We start from the raw sequence: 18,420 nt of genomic DNA on the forward strand, positions 1-18,420 counted from the left end.
CCACGGAGACATCCTTTTAGCATGATGAAAATAACAAGCACATAAATGAAATCTAAATCGTTCATCTACAGTATAGAACCAGTCGAGTCCATTTTGTTTGCATGGCCTAATATGAAAAAGTTTCCTCAAGGGGCTTTAAAATCTGTACAGCATACCACACCCTCTGTCCTTTGACCCTCAAATCAGATAAGGGAAAGCCCTCATAAAATCCTTCAACAAGAAAAAATTGAATAAATGTCAGGAAGAGCAACAGAGAAGGGATCCCTCTACCGGGTTGGACAAACATGCACTAAATGTGGCCTGTACAGAATAAGTCAATTTAACAGATTTACAGTATGAACAACAATATAAAGAACACTGTGTACACCATATCTACAATATGTCCAGTGACAGTGGATGGCTCTTATGATTTCAAAAAGATGAAAATAAGCAATTTTTGCAGCTGTAAAGTTAAGCATATGAGTAAAGCAGAAATAGAGTGCTCATTTACAACTAGCTGGTAATGACAGTCAGTCTGCTGGTCCATGCTGAACAACTGTTGGATTGTTTGCCATAACTATTTACCCAGATTTTCACGGCCCCTGGATCCTAAAGACTTTGGTGGTCCCCTAACCTTTCCTCTAGTCACTATAAGCTTGATATTTGTGGTTTTGGGTGCAATTTCTTAACATAGGATGGACTACCATGAATTTTGGTACCCCATAATGAACAGCAAATAATCACTTTGGGATGTCTGCAGGCAGTAAATAGCCTATAGTGAGTGAATATACATTTCATGTTTTTCCTTGCCTCTGTAAAGCACTTTGAACTGGCTCTGTGTATGAAATGTATATATAATGCTATATAATCAAAGTTGACTTGCCTTACCTTCATTATCTGGGTTTATTTTAAAAGTAACAAGGCCACACTGGCCATCTTGAGTTGTTGACAATCATATTTACCTTGGACAAAATCATGTATTGTAAGTATAATTTGATAATGAAGAATTTTCCTGTCACTGTTCTCTGTATTCAGACAATAACAAATGTTAGATGCTTATTATGATAGTTCTATATTCCTAATGTGCACGTGTGTCAGTAGCATAAACACTGACAGAAGGGCTATTGATTATACTGTAAATGGCAAGTGCCACTGTAAATGTCCAGCTACATACTGTACTGTATGTTTTACAAACACCAAATACACAGAATATCTTTATTTTTGGCTCAGTGTGACTGAAAATCTGTTTGACAGAGCAATGATAAAGCTGTAAACATTTATAAATTTTACAAAAAAAGTGTTAATATTACACAACAATATTAAAAACATTATGTACATTTGCCCAGAATAGGAAGGAACCACTCCTCACTCACACTTGATACAGATGACAGAGAGAGACTGAGGCAAAGACATACAGTATATATATGTATGTAAGAGAGAGGATATGTGAAGATAGATTTTAATTTAACTGAATACCATTTCCTAGGGAGGTGTTCCGGGCATGTCCCACCGGGAGGAGGCCCCGGGGAAGACCCAGGACACGCTGGAGGGACTATGTCTCTCGGCTGGCCTGGGCATTCCCCCGGAGGAGCTGGAGGAAGTGTCTGGAGAAAGGGAAGTCTGGGCATCTTTGCTTAGACTGCTGCCCCTGCGACTCGGTCCCGGATAAGCGGAGGAAAATGGATGGATGGATGGATGGATGGATACCATTTGGTAGTAAATAGTATAAAGCTGAAACAGTATTGGTCTCAAAATAATACTCCAGTGGCTCGATAAGCAGATGTACACAGTAGAGATAAGTTCAGAGGTTTTGTAACAGTATCAAAACGACCTGAGACATCGCATACATGGTGCATGAATAATCAGATATTTTTTTCACAGTATAGTAGAGCAGAACTGGTCGACCCAGTGAGTGCTGGCTTAAATGTAATAGCAAACAACTGAAACTACTATAGCTCTAGTGTATTCACAAGGTTAAAAGAATAACTGGATGACTGAATAATGAACAAAACATTTATGCTGGTAGGAAGACTCAGGTGACACTTAAGTGACTGAATGGCAACACCCTCCTGGCAAAAACACACAAACAGAACAAGTAAACTTTGAGATGACAGCATGACTAGTTGTGGTTACTACACACTATGTGCTGTGAATGTCACATTTTGTTCCATTAGAAAAAGGCAACCCAAACCCTGCACTCTCTTGCATTGTCTCTTTGATGAAATTCTAATACTGTGTAAATTCCCCCTTTCACTTAACAGTGACAGGTCCACATTATTAAGGTAACATGCAACCCAACAAAACATAATTAAACTCCCAAAATCCATGCAATCATTGTTAATCATTACTTATCAATCATCCTGAAAAACCACATATTATTTGCATAGTTACATGTAAACCTGCAGCGACTCTTCCTACCTCTTATTTTCACAACTCTAGGCCACTCATACCATACAGGGAAGAGATTCTTTGTCTCTAGATTCTGATCTAAGGTCAGTTTTAGCATTTCCCCCATGCAGACAGAGAAAGCCATGAATTGAAAATATGATTCAGCTAAAGCAATGAGGGGACATGTGTCAACATACAGCATGTTAATTGGACTGCAGATCCCTGCTTGAGTGCAAGGTCTGAGTCTCTCCTGAGCATAGTGGGATAAGGGGCACTAGATAACGGGTGTGTAGTTGTGGTTTGTGTGTGGTAACATAACAGTCAGCTGTGCTCCCCCACCGTTCACTGGCCTTCCTCCTCGCGTAGGAATTGGAAGATGGATGAGAAGTCCTTGTTAGCGTAGCCACGGGAGCACATGGCTCGGTAGATCTGGTGGGCTAGGGAGCCTAGAGGAATGGGTGTCTTAGTGTTGGTGGCTGTGTTTTGGGCCAATCCAAGATCCTACAAACAGAGAAGAAGAGAGAGGCAGGGTGTCAGAATGGTGGACAAACATGCTCTGTTGTTGCTTATCTAAAGGCTGATATAAATATTTATTCCAATTCTGTCATATTTAGTATGTGAAGTCTGTGTGACAGAACTCCTACACCCAGATACACCACATAATACACAGACTGACCCATACAGAGAAGCTAATGTGGTGATAGTAAAATCAAATGGTACATAATAAGTCATAGATGTACTGGTGAAGAGGAGAGCACATAGTACCACACTGAGACAAAACAAAAGAAGTGAAACCAAGATAGTGAGGGTCAGGGCTCTGAGAGACACATGAGAGACAAAGAAAAGGAGAAAGTAGTAGCTGAAACTATTATTCAATTCTTCATTAAGCTGAAATATCAAAAGGCAACAATTTTGATGACTGTCAATGCCATTTATCATACAAAAAAAGTCAAATACTTGCTAGTTCCAGCTTCACATATTAAAAGATCTGCTCCTTTATTTAATTGTAAATTGAATGTATTTGCATTCTGGACTGTTGGCTGGACAAAACAAGCTATCTGAAGGTGTCACCTTGTGCTGTGGGAGCACGCTAGTGTTCTGTTTCATTATTTCCTCCAGGAAATGACTAAACTATCAAAAAACTGATGAACAGATTATTTGATAATGAAATGAATTACGGTAACATAAAGTTCCAGGTGATGATGAACAAACTATGACACCAGGATAGAGAGCAGCTAGCCCTGTACCTTGGCCATCAGTGTGGTTCCAAAGCCACCCTGGTAGTTGTTGGTGGAAGGGACTCCCTCCATGACTCCAGGGACTGGGTTGTAAGTGTCGCTGGACCAGCAACGACCTGAGGACATGTTGAGGATCTTTGCCAGCAGCTTGGGGTCCAACCCCAGTCTGGGACAAGAGGAGAAAAAGACAGAGGTCAGTAACAGGTGAAATCCATGGATAGATCATCAGTGTGAAATGGTCCAATTAGGCATGTAAAGTGTACAAAAGTCCCCAGTGAAGATGAGTTCAGATAAACCAGTGATGTAATACAGATTTTTTTGGTGAAAGGGGAAGCAGGAAAAAGGGAGAAAGAAGATGGATATATATTAGATGGACAGATTATTATATTTTCATCTGACTTCTTCAGTTAAATGAAAAAGATGACAGAGCTAAAAAGAGAGAGAGGAGTTATGCAAGACTGACAAAAAGGGACAGACAGGAGTGAGACAACAGGAGAATTTGAAATTCATTTTCAACACAAAGTGAAGATGGGTGTGGGGGTGCCTGGTGACCCCCATTGAACCTTATGCCCAGCTGTGACCATTCCTCAGTGTTAATGGCTGAAGGCTTTGTAATGCTGGCTAATGCAGTATTGATGTTTACCAGCACATCTATCCTTCATCATCCCTCTCACGAAAAAAGTGGAGGCGGAGGAGAAGTGGTTAAGCAGCGCAGGGGAGCCATAAACCTTGTTGTCATGTATAGAAGCATGCCCTTACTTATGCTGCAGCATTCTGCAGTAATCCACCTTCATATGCAAGAGGACATATCTCCAGACTGTGATATGAAGAAGCAAAAGCAAATGAGACAAGTGAGAGAAAGCAGGAGGGAGTGAAACAAAGTGCCAAGCATTACAGCATGGAGGGTCTAACTATAGCTTCAGTGTTGGTGTATCAGTGTTTTAAAGCTGAGCACATCACGCCCTAGCTGTTTCACTTCACTGTTACTTACAGGCCTGCAACTCTGTTCTGCTCTCAGTATGACTATTAAACCATCATACAGTAGGTCCTTAAGGCCAACAGTGGCCCTCCCTCCACCTGGCCCTCATTCTGCCATTACTACCAGCTTTTTATTAGCTGTCTACTAACTAATTAAGAATGGGAATTGCATTTACACTCTCCATGTTTTTCCCTCCTCCTTTTCCCTTCGTCTTTCTTGTGTCGCCACAGACGAGCCCCCTCTTTTAACAAGCCGTTTTAGAAATGTGGCCTAAGTGACACTGCATGTGTGCATAAACGTGTTTTAGCTTTCAGATTTTTAAAGGCGGTCTTGCTCATGATGGCTCTTTTAGTTTGTCTGAAAGCATCTCTCGCCATCCTGCTTCTCCTCTCCTCCGCCTCTTCTCCTCTTCCTCCCCCTTGTCTTCCCTGCCGACACCTCCCTGTCTGAAGACTCTGGGGGACATATGTTTGACATCGCACACAAACCCCCATCTCTACACACACACACAGAGGCAGCCCCTCCCTGCGTTCTGGGTCAGCAGCTGAAAAGGTTACTGGCTGAGCTACAATAAAGCGCGGCCGAGCGCGCAGATCGTTTGTTATAGCACCCGGAGACGCTGACGGGGAGCTGTTGTCCTCTGTTAACGATAAATCAATGAAGTTCCCCTCCTGCTCCCATCACACATACACACTCACACACATACACACAGCTGTGGTTATTAGTTGACGCAGTGGTGTTGTTCCTCGCCTCTGGTAATTTGCGTGAAGAAGAGAACATGTCACGCTTTAACAAGATTGACATGGATAAACACACAGCCATGAACGGTGAAACAAACGTTTTACTGTGCGATGTCTGTGCAGATTAAAGAAATGTGAGAGGTATGAAGGGTCAGATGAAAATAGGAGGTGCTGGGCATTTATGTGTTTATCTGTTGGGAGCTCTAGCACGTTGAGTTCATTTGCAGCACTGATATTAACTGTCTGATTGCGACTAGCTCTTGGTCCTTGTTTGATGCTACAGGAGAGGAAGCCGCTCCTTATTTATTATTACATTAAAAACCTAACAAGCACATATACACACACACGAGCATTTACTATCCATTTTATGGAGGCAACAAGCACATTTACCACTCAACTGTAATCTTCATCAGAACATATGCTCAATTCATTTGAGCATCAGAGGGAGGACGAGGTATTTGTGTTGGTGTGATGTGGCAAACCTATGCGTATTTCTGTCTCTCAGCACAGTGAGTCATGTCTTGTTATACCCTTTGATTCCTCTGTCATTTACCACATTTTCCACTATAATACGAATAAAGGAGCAAACGTGAGCATTTCTGTTGGTGCATCAATGACTGTGTTTGTATGCATGAATGAGTGCAGGTACAGAGGCATGCAAGGTGAACCGTAAGCTGTAAAGGCATATCATTTTCAGGGCCAGTCACCTCTCTTCTCTTCTTCCTCGTTTCATCTTCTTGTGCATCATTAAAATCGCTGCTGCCCCTCTCTGCAGCTTCTCAGCCTCCTCTTTCACTGACTGGTTGGCTGCATGCAGAAATTACAGCGGTTCAAAAGAGGAAGAAGAGACATGACGGGATTAACAGAAAAGGGTAAAATGAGGAAGGTAATGCAAATAGGGATGGGGATAAAGGCATATCATTTTCAGGGCCAGTCACCTCTCTTCTCTTCTTCCTCGTTTCATCTTCTTGTGCATCATTAAAATCGCTGCTGCCCCTCTCTGCAGCTTCTCAGCCTCCTCTTTCACTGACTGGTTGGCTGCATGCAGAAATTACAGCGGTTCAAAAGAGGAAGAAGAGACATGACGGGATTAACAGAAAAGGGTAAAATGAGGAAGGTAATGCAAATAGGGATGGGGAAGAAAAGCCAAAACAGAGGGGAAAAAAATGAAGTCAGAAAGACAGGGTGTGTATGTGGAATGGGAGATTTGGGAGTGTGTGTATACTCAGTGATTGTCATGCGTGGCCATTCCTTGCAGTAAGAGAACATCACGCTCTGTTGGAGATGGCCCAAGCTTCCATCTGAGATCAACAAATTAGCTCTACAAATAGGACTGTGTGTGAGAGAGTGTGCGTCTGCCTGCATGTACAGGTAAGGACACACACACACACACACACACACACACATATTTGAAGAAAGCGCAGCTTTATCAGGCCCAAGTCCAGCATGATAAAATGTTATTACCATTTTCCTGTATGGAAGTTGGCTGTGAGCACTCTGTCTCCTTTATGTTGGACTGTGTTGTGTGTCGTGTGTGTGTGTGTCTGTATGAGGCCAAAGAGAGCACCCTCTTTGCATAAGAGGTTCAGCCGCAATGCAGCATGGGAGAGTTATGGGTGTGGGCTCTCTCTAAACGATGACAGTTTTTGTTAAACCCTCTAATAAAGCCCCAGAGATTGAGCAGTAAGAGGAGAGGGAGACATAGAAACACACACTATGCATGTGTGCGTAGGTAATCAGGGCTGAACATGGGGGGTCTTTTAAAGATATAAAAATAATTCACACTCATAGTGAAGGGATGCAGTAGTTAGTATTCGTATCCTTTTATAGACATACATTATAATGATGTGCTACTGTGAGTAGAAGTTGTTGGGGTTTATTTAAAAAAAAAAACTACTGTCTTCAATACCTCTGGATGTAAATCTGGGTGTCTAAGTGTGTACGTGCATCAGAGATTTTGTGGCAATCTGTAAATCTGTGTTGCTCCCTTAATGCCTCCATATTTTAGAGGCCTGCTGGGGGGATTTATGTGCGACTGCTCATGCCAATTTTCCTCCTCTGTCTCAGCACAGATAAATCAGCTGCATTGTGAGAAGAGCAATTCGCATTCATGCACACACACACACACAAAACGGGTACACACATCTCTGAAGTTGCAAAATCCATAAAAACACATAACAGTAAGATGGTGGAAACAAGCTATTATTGACATGGGATGTGTATAAACAGACTAGATAATATTTCATGGTTCTCAAGTTAAAAAAAAACCCATCTGATGGCCAAGGGAGTTTCAATCTTGTAAGGAAAAACTGATGTATAAGCCTACTGAAGAAAACCTCATTCCCTGACTACAACCAAAACACAGAAATTCTGAAGAAAATCTGTACACTGATGAGACTTTGATTCTGGGAAGCCTGTTCATGCCCATTCAGTTTTTAGAATTTTTAAATCTTAAGATGATTTCAAATCATACCAGATTGTATTTGTTTAATTCAGAAGACTTCATATCCCATCATCCTCAAGGTCTTGGCCAAAGAGGCTTTGTGTCACGACAAGGCATGATGAATGATTGGATAGCTAGACGGTGCTCGGGGACAGGGCTGTGACAGTATACTTGGTGGAGAGCTCAATCAGCAGATGAAAATTTGAGTCTGTGGTTCCACCCCCTCATCCGTCTTTCTCTAGCAGAGGCAGCCGCTCTGACTCGGTGCAGGGCGGACCCCCTTGCACTTCCATAAACTACACACACGCGCGCGCGCGCACACAAAGATGCACAGATTTCCACACTTGTATTGAAGCAGTAAATTTCGGCCACAGTACACAGCAAAAATTGGAGAGTTAAAATTTGGGTGTTAAAGTTTTCAGAGTTAATCTTAACTCCTAAATTGTAATTTTTACACTTTGGGAGTAAAGTGTTGTTCAGTGTTGGGGTTATTTGACAGTGTTGATTACAGTGGAGTTAGATCAACTCCTAAGAGATTTAGTGATGATCCACCCACTATCCCCAGTCTCGCATGTGGACTGTGGAATGTTAAGTAAAAATATATATATCTTACTTACAGAAACATTTTAGTTGATCCTGTGACTTCATGCATGATCTTCTTGAGGGTGTGGCTCAGTACGAAATTAAACTGCTTTTTCAATATCTCACACAAAACTTTTTATCTGAACAGGATTTGCTTTCCAGAATTTATTCTTTTGATTATGGATTTTTAGAACGTAAAAACCGACCCACAAAGGTTATCTTAGAGAGTGCTGGTAATGGCATTGGTTTGAATTCTATTCAGACATTGTGTCTTGTAAAAAACATCCCACTGTTATTTGGCGACATTGTTCCTCCAGGAAACAAACACTGGAGTCTGTTGCTTTTATTGCTTCAAATAATGAACATAGTTTTTTCACCTTCTCTCACTTTTGGCATGACAATTTATTTGAAACATTTGATTGTTGACCACCACAAATTATTTGTGTCTGAATCCACTTAAAACATTATTACCTATACATCATTTTATGATCCATTACCCATCTTCTATAAGGAAAATTGGCCCCTTGTTATATATGTGGAGTATGCGGTTTGAAGCCAAGCACAAGTGGTTTAAAGATTCTTTGAAAAACTTTAAAAACTTAACTAAATCATTTGCAAAAAAGCATCAGATGGCCATTGCCCATCACTGGGAAACCTTCACCCTCAGTAATATTGAGTATGGGCCAATTAAGTCATTTTCCCTGACACCTGAGAATGTTGTCAACATTGAAATGCTTGACGTGAACTTGTCAAATGATGTTTTCTCAACAAGTTGGGTTAAAGTTGATGGTGTAGAATATAGAGCTGGACTTGTAATTTGCACTGCAGTGGAAGATGATTTGTCAGTTTTTTGTGAAATAAGTGATGTACTTTTGGTTGAAAATCTGATTTATCTATTAGCAAACAAGCTATTCACAGAGATTTTTGATAACATCATCATGCATTTAAGACACTACCACGCCTACAGTAAATGTAACTCTGCCGTATTTAATTTGAATCCCTCTTGGTGTTTCCTTAACACTTTTATGAGTTAAAAAAGGTAACTCTGAAAAAGTGTTAAATATTTAACTATTTCAAAAGTGTTAATTTAACTCTGGAAAGTGTGGAGCTATATAAACTCTGAAATAGAGTTAAAATCAACTCTGTGAGAGTCAAATCAACACTGGACTTTTTACTGCTATAGCAGTCATACCACTGGTATAGTAATTGCTTTTACTGTGATGGCTATATCTAGGTGAGTTTATTGCCATTTTCATGCATAGTCAAAATGTGGAAGCTTCAAACATGTCACCTCTAAGCTCATGGTGCTTGTGCTCGAATTTTTGAAAACTCAATCATTTGTCAACTCAGGGCAGTTATGTCCACTTTCCCACATCCTTCAAGAAGAAAAGTGAAACCTACTAAATGAGGCTCTAACCTACAGTGGCTACACTTGCATGTTAGCAGTACATGCTGTATTGTCCCGGTATCCACTTTAAAAACCAACTCACAAGCATTCCTGTGTCAAAATGTCTGTTCTCTCCCCCAGTTGTTGAATGACAGAAACAAAGCAGCTTAGTGTGCCACTGGCTGACAGTACCTGATGCCGAGGTTCATGGTCTCTGCAGTGCCAATCATCCCAATGGCCAGCAGCATGTTGTTGCAGATCTTTGCTGCCTAGTGGGGATTGACCGGAAGGAGGAAAAAGTGCTTACTCTGTATCTAGGTTTGTAGGACAGCATGTAATACAGATCATTTAATAAAGTACATAAATCCATATATAAGACATAATGAGATGATCTGGGTTTGGAAGAGACTTGTGAATATGCCTGAACAGCTCTTTAGCTGGTGCATTTTGCATGGTCATCTCTGGATTACTGGGGTGAAATCTTTATTTTCTATTATTATTATTATTATATAACAGAACAGACTGTAATATTTATAATGTTGAATAAATTCTCAGTTTATAGAGAAAGATGGTTTGCTGAGGATTGCTAGGAACTTAAAACAAATTGTTGTTGTGCCTTATGCAACATAGAATTGAATCCAAATTCTGAGATCTCTGTGTGCACATTTACACCCAGGTACATTACTATTAGCTACAGAAACATGCAGGTTTAATGGTTTTAGGTTACTGAAATAAGTACAACAGTTTGTATGTGCATGAATGCAGCCCAGATAAACAGGTATTCTGTGTGTGTGTGTGCTAATGTATGTTTTCATGTGTCTTTTTCATGTGTCTGTCTTTACCTGCCCAGTTCCAACCTGTCCACAGTATACAGCATTGACTCCCATGCAGGTGAGCAGCTCCTGCGCAGCCTTGTATTCCTCCTCCACTCCACCCACCATGAAGGTCAGTTTAGCCATGCTGGCAGCACCGACACCTAAAGGACACAACACATGTTCAAACACAGGGCTGAGGTGAACACATACAGTGCCTTGCAAAAGTATTCATACCCCTTGAACTTTTCCACATTTTGTCACGTTACAACCACAAAAATAAATGTATTTAATTGGTATTTTGTGTGATAGATCAACACAAAGTATCACATAATTGTGAAGTGGAAGGAAAATGATGTGTGGTGAACAGTAAAAGTATTGACTCGAAAGCTGAATACATATGCACGCCACACTTTTCAGATTTTTATTTGTAAAAAATCTTGAACAGCACGTATCATTTTCCTTTCACTTCACAATTATGTGATACTTTGTGTTGGTCTATCACATAAAATCCCAATAAAATACATTTAAGTTTGTGGTTGTAACGTGACAAAATGTGGAAACGTTCAAGGGGTATGAATACTTTTGTATATGATATTACACACATTTCACATGTTGACCTCTACTATCCAAAACAGTCCAATGCAGACCTGCAACACACAGCACCTTTACATATAGGTTCAATAGTGAGCTAAATTTTACAAAACTTTGAGAAAGTGCAGATGAATCATACTGCAACGGAGCACAAGTATATGCAAATAAAGTATATGGATTTGCCTCACAAAAGAACAATGTATCAACCACTTGACAGTTTCAACACTACCAACTGTGTTTAAAAGGTCAGCTGTGCACTTTCTTGTGTGTGTGTGAGACACTCATATTGGGACAGGCGTGTTAAGTAGTGGTGCACCAGAGGGACAGAGGTATCTTTAAAAGCCGATTGTTGCCATCATCCACTGCGCAACTCTCGTGGGAGCCCTTGCCTTTTGTCCTGTCACCCTATTCTCTCTGTCACACACACGCACACATGCACCAACAGCTGTGCTGGAGGCCAGCCCCCCTCATGGGGGTATCAGTGACAGGAGTGAGGGGTAATTAACTTTACAATTTATCATGTTCAATTAGGCATCCCTTCCCATGTCTGATGGCTTAAGGAGCGTGCCATGTTGTAGGAGGCGACCTCATCCAGGGTCCTTAATGCAGAAATAACTCAGCCGACCTGAGTCTCTTATACAATGGTACTGTCCCTTACATGCTTCATTAGCACATCCCAAACACGGACACAAAGAACTGATGTTATACACATGTAGAGTACATGAACACACAGGAGAAAACACAAATTAATATACAATAATCAATGGTTAATAATTATTCTGTATAAACCACAGGGTTGTGGTGGTTCAGAGAGAAGCAGCTTTCAGGAATATCCACAAAAGTGAGAAGAAGACAGGAAAGAAGAGAGAGTCCAAACCTCTCTTTAGGGTGTCGTCCAGCTCTAATGAAAGGCCTCTTAATAGTGAAAGCCTAATAATGTCAGTGTTAATAATTAAAAGAGAATTATCATCAGACAAAACAGCTGAAATCACATTTTCAGACTTCACTGCAGAGGAGAGGAGAGGGGAGTTGCTGGAGATTTCCATGATCCATAAACATAAATAAACATCTGCTTTTTCCTCACCCCCCATCTAATTGGCTATAGTGTTGTCAAACATATGATGATGCCACTACACTGTATATGTTTGTGTGTGTCAGTGATGCGTTGTCAGCAGGTCATTAAGACCACATAATGAAGCCCCAAGACCACAATGAGGCAGCTGCCTGTGGACCACAGCAATCACATGCTTAACATAAGGTCACCACACATACCAATCATACACACATATGGTCCACAGAGCAAGTACATGATAGATTTATCTTTCTTGTTACTGTCTGTTGTCATTTTTATCTCATTTATATGTCTGATTTAATCAATTACAGTCCAGTTTGGTTTAATATAACAATTTTTTTTATTCAGTGGCAGACAAACTCAGAGATCACTGAGACTCTTTGTGACCATATAATTATAGTTGGGTATCATACACCCATGTCCTGCATAGAGCACTTGCATAAATTATTCAAGCTGAATTTTCTTTAATTTCATGTAGTTGTGAAAGTTCAGACAGTAGTACTGTGTTTATGTTTTTTTCTTTTCTTGATTTCATCCTGCAGGCTGAGATTCTTTCTCAGTTTCTCTCTCTCTCTCTCTGTCTCACACACACACACACACACACACACACACACACACACACACACACACAGAAAGAACAGTCTGACAACTGTGCTGGTTCATTAGAGGAGATCACTGTTTGTGGAAGAGGAGATTATTGATAACACAGTCAACGTGCTGATCAATATATCTCACTAAGAAGAAAAGGAAGGAGGGAGAGAAAGAAGGAGAGGAAGACAAAAGAGCAAAGAAGGAGAACAAGCTTTCTACCTCCCTGCATCCCTCCCAACTCTCCCTCCCTCAAATTAACTAATCACCCATAATAAGCTCTTATGATCTGTAGTGGATTTCTATAAGCAGTGACACTACGATGATTGAAGATCCTTTTTGTTGGAAGAATAACACATCATTAGCATAACAATGTGTATATATGTGTGTGTGTTGGTATCAGTGTCTGTTCATGGTGCATGGAACAAAGTGCATTCATGTTTGTGTATGTGTGAGTCTACGCTAGTGTCAGCATGGTGTGTATGTGTGTGTGTGTGTGTGTGTGTGTGTTTGTGTGTGTGTGAGGTGCTGTGCTGTTCTCGGGTCAGTCCTGTCAGAGACGGATTAAAAAGGAATCCTAATGAGGCTTCCTGAGCGCCGGGTCCACTGGCTCATCCATCCCAGCGGGAGTGACACAGTCTGGATTGTTAACTCTGTACAACTACACAACGCCCCCTGGGGGGGGAGACATGGCGCAAGAGTGTGTGTGTGTGTGTGTGTGTGTGTTGGGGGGGCACCCATGATAGAAGATACAAGGTAGAGAGATGTAAAAGAGGAGACGAAGGAGAAGAGAGAGAAAGTTATGTATATAGGGACACACATCAAATTCAACTTAAAAAATTCAGGGACTATATACGATGTGGTACAATTAGGAGTAAAGACAAAAGTGCCACTCTGATGTCCTTACTTGGGGAATAATTCTCCTGGGAAAGAAATCACCCCTCTCCCGAGTCACATTTTGTCATCCAGCTCCAAGGGACAGGTTTTACTTGGCTGAGCTGTGGGTGACCACCTCCTCACTCCCAAATCACACAACGCAAATACTCTGAGACCTGATGCTGGCTGAACTAATTATGTGTTACAGTACTATTGAGCTAGAGTGCATGAGTGAGGAGGATGAGAATGAAAATGGCTCCTACAGTACACTGTATGAGGGGTGGGCCTGTGATACTGCACTGTGTGTATTTATGCAGTGTGTGACCTTCTATTTAGTTGCATACAGTATAAACAGTTCCTTCATTACTATTCAAGCTAATAAGCAAGCAATAAAACACTAACAGGACAGATGCTTAACAGCAGGGTTCAGTGACGGATCTGAACCATGAACATAAGAGGCTGAAATTGGTTGTGTGAAGGCAAAGGAAGATCAGGGCAACAATTATGGTTTGGTATGTTTGTAGTAAACGCTGAGCTCATTAACACTTCTTTCTTTGATACAAAAGATTCAGCCAAAGCAATTCATGGCAGCCTTATAACCTTTTTAAACTTGAGCTATTTTTGAAGTGGTGTGTGTACATATAAAATACGTGACAATGTCTGTGTAAGTGTGTATGCAGCATCCCTCTGTGTGATCCTGTAATCTGTATAGGTGTGTGTGGGTGTGTACCAGGGACAAGTGCAGATCCTAGAGCCAGCCACCAATAAGATAACACTTAGGCTATGTCTAAGTTGCAAGCACCGTGTAAACCAGTAGGCACTTTTTATTGCTGATGGGTTTAAATTAAACTACATTTGTGAATATGATACTACACAAACAGCATACACAGTGGAAGAAAGGCATAGACACACAAAAAGGAATGTTCCCAGCATTTGGTGATAATTGACACATTTGACAATGTGCCAAAACCATGCTTTTCACCCCAGAGAAGATACGGACAAACAAAAACAACCCTTAGAGTGCCTCCAAATGATCATTTAACTGCCCTTACTGCCAAGAATGCCGCATGGATTTAGGGATAAGCCAGACTTCACTTTTTCGAATCCATCAAATGTAGTTGGTGCAAACAAACCTTGGCCTTGCCAATATATCTTGTCTTGTTTGCTTCCAAGTTTTAATTATATGCACGTGAAAGGTTAAAGTTTTTGCTCGGCTGGAGTCTTCCTCAATTCAGACTGCAAAGAACCTTCACACTTAATAGTGTTACAGCCTTGAGTCAATGGGTGTTGACTCCTTACAGTGTGAACCAGTGGGGTTAGGATGTTTACAGGCCAACAATGCAGCCTCATGTGGTAATTACATTACAATTACACTGTAATTACACCCATAGGCAGATCTTTTCTAAAAAAAAAAATTAAAAACCCAAACAGAACATTCGAAAAACATAATGATATCAAGTGAAAAAGTGAAACAGTATCCATTAACCAAACCACTCACACATGAAAAGAATGATGCACTTTCAACAGTTTATCAGCCAACTCTGCTAATACTATCAACCCCTTTTAACAGGCCCAGAACCATGAGAACTGACTCCTGAACACAAATGCGTCATGAGAACCGTAAGTGTATAGGTGACTGGAGCAAATTTGGGTTCTGGGAAAAAAATGTGGAAAGACTTTGCATAGTTTCTTGTATATACAGTAAATGTTATAACAGCCTTATAGGTACAGTTTTCAATGTTTGTCCATTGACCACCAGGCCTGCCCTCATCATCATCATCATCATTATCAACAGTAGCTACTCTTTTCTGTAGGGGAGAGACTGGTCAATGGTAAGAGACAATGGATGAAGGGGCCACAATCAATCCTTTCCCTGGCCTAACGAGACTCATCTAGGCTAGAGCAAGTTAATAATGAACCCCAATTAGCCTGTTTGCAGGCAGGGATGCAGACATACACAAACACACACACTCGCATGGCTGAGGTGCAGAAATTGTCCTTCACACAGACGGATTGCTAATTTCTTTTTTAGATGAGTGACATGCCGTGTGAAGTTTGGGCTCCATTTGATGGACAGCGACTTTCTGTATCACTCATAAACCAGCTGACCATTTGTGTGTGCGCAAGCACGCACATACACACAGCAGACGATATAGGAGCAGATATCTAAGCCAGTCCCCAGCTGCTGTGGGTCAACCTCCATCTGGAGCATAGGCTAGAGCCCCCTGTCACCACCCCTCCGTCATCACCATCCCTGGTCATTTTACAGCCCTACACCCTCTCTCACACTACCCCCCGACCCGCAAAATTTCCCTCTGTGTCACCAAAACCCGTCAGTGAAAGGCTTGTTATGCTAATCTAGTCTTTGGACCACTGACACCCCCTAGTACTGGTTAGACATCAACATGACAGACTGTGACAGCACTGCCCCCCGCCCATCCAACCTGATTCCTTAACTCAACGCCAGAGGATCATCACTAACCTTCAGTAAACTGCCTTCAGTCTCCCAAGCTTCATTAATCCCATTCTCAGACTGGATTAGGTTGGCCTGAGTGCTCTCCTGCTCCATCCTTTGACCAGACATTTCATGAAACATGTTAAATTAGTTGAAGGAGACAGGCAGGCCCTAGCAAGTGTCCACAGTCACTCTGAGTGACATCTCTGTTAATGAGTCTACCGCACACAAATCATGATGCATGGAGAATGGTGCACATGGCAGGACGCCTCAGAGAAAGACGCTGCTCTCAAAACACAAAAAAAATGACTGTGAACTTAAAGTTTGCCAAAGAACATCCTGACACTCCACTGGGAAAATGTTTTGTGGACTGATGAAACTAAGGTTGAATTGTCTGGTGTAAAAAAGGCTCCGCATACCAACATGGAAACATCATCCCAGAGGTGAAGTATACTGGAGGGAGCACCATGATTTAGGGTTGCTTTGCTGCCTCTGGGCCCAGACAGCTTGCCATCACCGAGGGGAAATTCCCAAATCCCCATATTTATCAAGATAAAGTATATATAGGGGATACCATCCACCAGCTAAAGCTTAGTAGTAGTTTGGCAGGGGGACAGTGACCCTAATCATTCAGGAAAATGTACTACAGGATCAATTCAAACAAAGAAAATCTACCTTTGGAGTGGCCCAGTCAGAGCCCAGACCTAAACCCGATAGAACTGCTCAAGCAAACCATTCACACCAGACATCCTAAGAATATGGCTGAGCTGAAGCAGTTCTGTGAAGAAGAATGGTCTGGAGTTCCTCCTGAATGTTGTACAAGACTGGTCCACAGCTAATGGAAGCACCTCTTTGAGTATATTGCTTTTGGTAGCAGTGTACTTTTGGAAGTTCACTTACTTTTTCTAACAGCACAGTGAATGCTAAATGGCTGTGTTGAATAAAGACAGGATTATACCTACTTGTGTGTTATAAGGATAATCACCTTTATTGGCCAAGTACTATGTTACACACAAGGAATTTGTTTCCGGCACAGAACCGAGGCAGCCATCTGCAGCGCCAACTCAACCTATGGCTCTAACCATCAGGGGCAACAGGGGGGTTCAGTGTCTTGCCCAAGGACACTTTGACACGTGGACTGCAGGCACCAAGATTCGAATCTTCAACCTTCCTGTTGGGAGACGACTGCTCTATCCACTGCACCATTGTCACCTCCCCTTATCTTAAATACATTGTGTTTGTTTTTACCTGTGACTCGGTTCGCTTTTTATGACCAATTTATGCAGAAAAACCAGGCCATTCCAAAGGGTTTCCATACTTTTTCTTGCTATTGTCATAGGGCTGAAAGCTCTAGAAAAAAGCATGCGTGTGGACCTTACTGTAAGATGGGACTGTTCTGTCAACCAGTAAACAAACAATAATTATTTGAATTTATCTCCGTTCTGATTTGTCAGTGCAAGCTTAAGCTGGTCTTTGTGAAAGAAGCCGCAGGTCCTGGGGGGAGAAATAGTGATTGTATCAGACATCAGAGGAGTGAACTAGCAGTGTAGACTGACGAACCAACTGGTGCCAGCCTTGGCTCAAACAAGCTCCTACATACTAGAGGATGACATTCAAACTATCAGCAAATAACACTGTAACACTCAGGGGATGTGGTATGGATATGATTTGAGTAGTGGTGGTTAGCTTACAATTATAAGACCTCACAAACAAGCAACATTAGCTCGAATATCCATGGTCCCACACCAGCTAGATTCCTTTATGTTTTCATCAGCACTGATAGCCGACTTTCCCAGTGCTGGGAAAAACACAATGAAAGGTTTTTAGGGCCTTTTTAAAGTAATCATTCGTTAGCAGTGTGGCAGCCCACCACAGGCACACAGACAAACACAGCTATTCTGGGTAATTACTGCTAACGACCCTGTCACTTATTAGCCAAACTTCCTATTTTTGTCATCGCTGTGCCAACACCCTGGGCCTGTGATATCAGAGTTTGTTTTGTTGTGGATCATCTTAGCATGAGGACACTTTTAATGACACCAGGCAATGGTAGGACTGTGCGCTTACACGCAAGTCAATCTAACTATGTCTATGCAGGAAAGTGTTTGCATAAAGATTACAACCCTAAGTGGATACTGTATATGTGTGTATATACACCAGGACACTGCTGGTGAAGTAAGGCAAAAGTCAAGACAGTGGCCAAAGGACAAGAATGAATTGTAGCCATTTCTGTGTAAGGTGCATCACCTCATACAGTACATCACACACCCAAGGGTTCATTTTATAT

The 18,420-nt window shown here is 41.5% G+C and overlaps 1 protein-coding gene across 3 annotated transcripts in view; it reads right to left on the reverse strand.

Moving 5' to 3' along the window:
• Window positions 1-1,620: 1,620 nt before the first annotated feature.
• hibadha (3-hydroxyisobutyrate dehydrogenase a) overlaps window positions 1,621-18,420 on the reverse strand; it is a 22,923-nt gene continuing 6,123 nt past the window's right edge. For 2 of the 3 annotated variants that reach the window (XM_020614194.1, XM_020614191.1), the window contains exons 5-8: window positions 10,579-10,712; window positions 9,929-10,005; window positions 3,615-3,771; window positions 1,621-2,868 (exon numbers count right to left, since the gene is read on the reverse strand). In XM_020614194.1, coding sequence (XP_020469850.1) covers window positions 2,710-2,868; window positions 3,615-3,771; window positions 9,929-10,005; window positions 10,579-10,712 — 527 coding nt within the window. In that variant the 3' untranslated portion in view covers window positions 1,621-2,709. The remainder of the gene's footprint in view (window positions 2,869-3,614; window positions 3,772-9,928; window positions 10,006-10,578; window positions 10,713-18,420) is intronic. The other variant, XM_020614192.1, reaches the window with a different exon arrangement.

This window comes from Monopterus albus, unplaced genomic scaffold (assembly GCF_001952655.1).
Source record: "Monopterus albus unplaced genomic scaffold, M_albus_1.0 scaffold143.1, whole genome shotgun sequence".
Taxonomy (NCBI): Eukaryota; Metazoa; Chordata; class Actinopteri; order Synbranchiformes; family Synbranchidae; genus Monopterus; species Monopterus albus.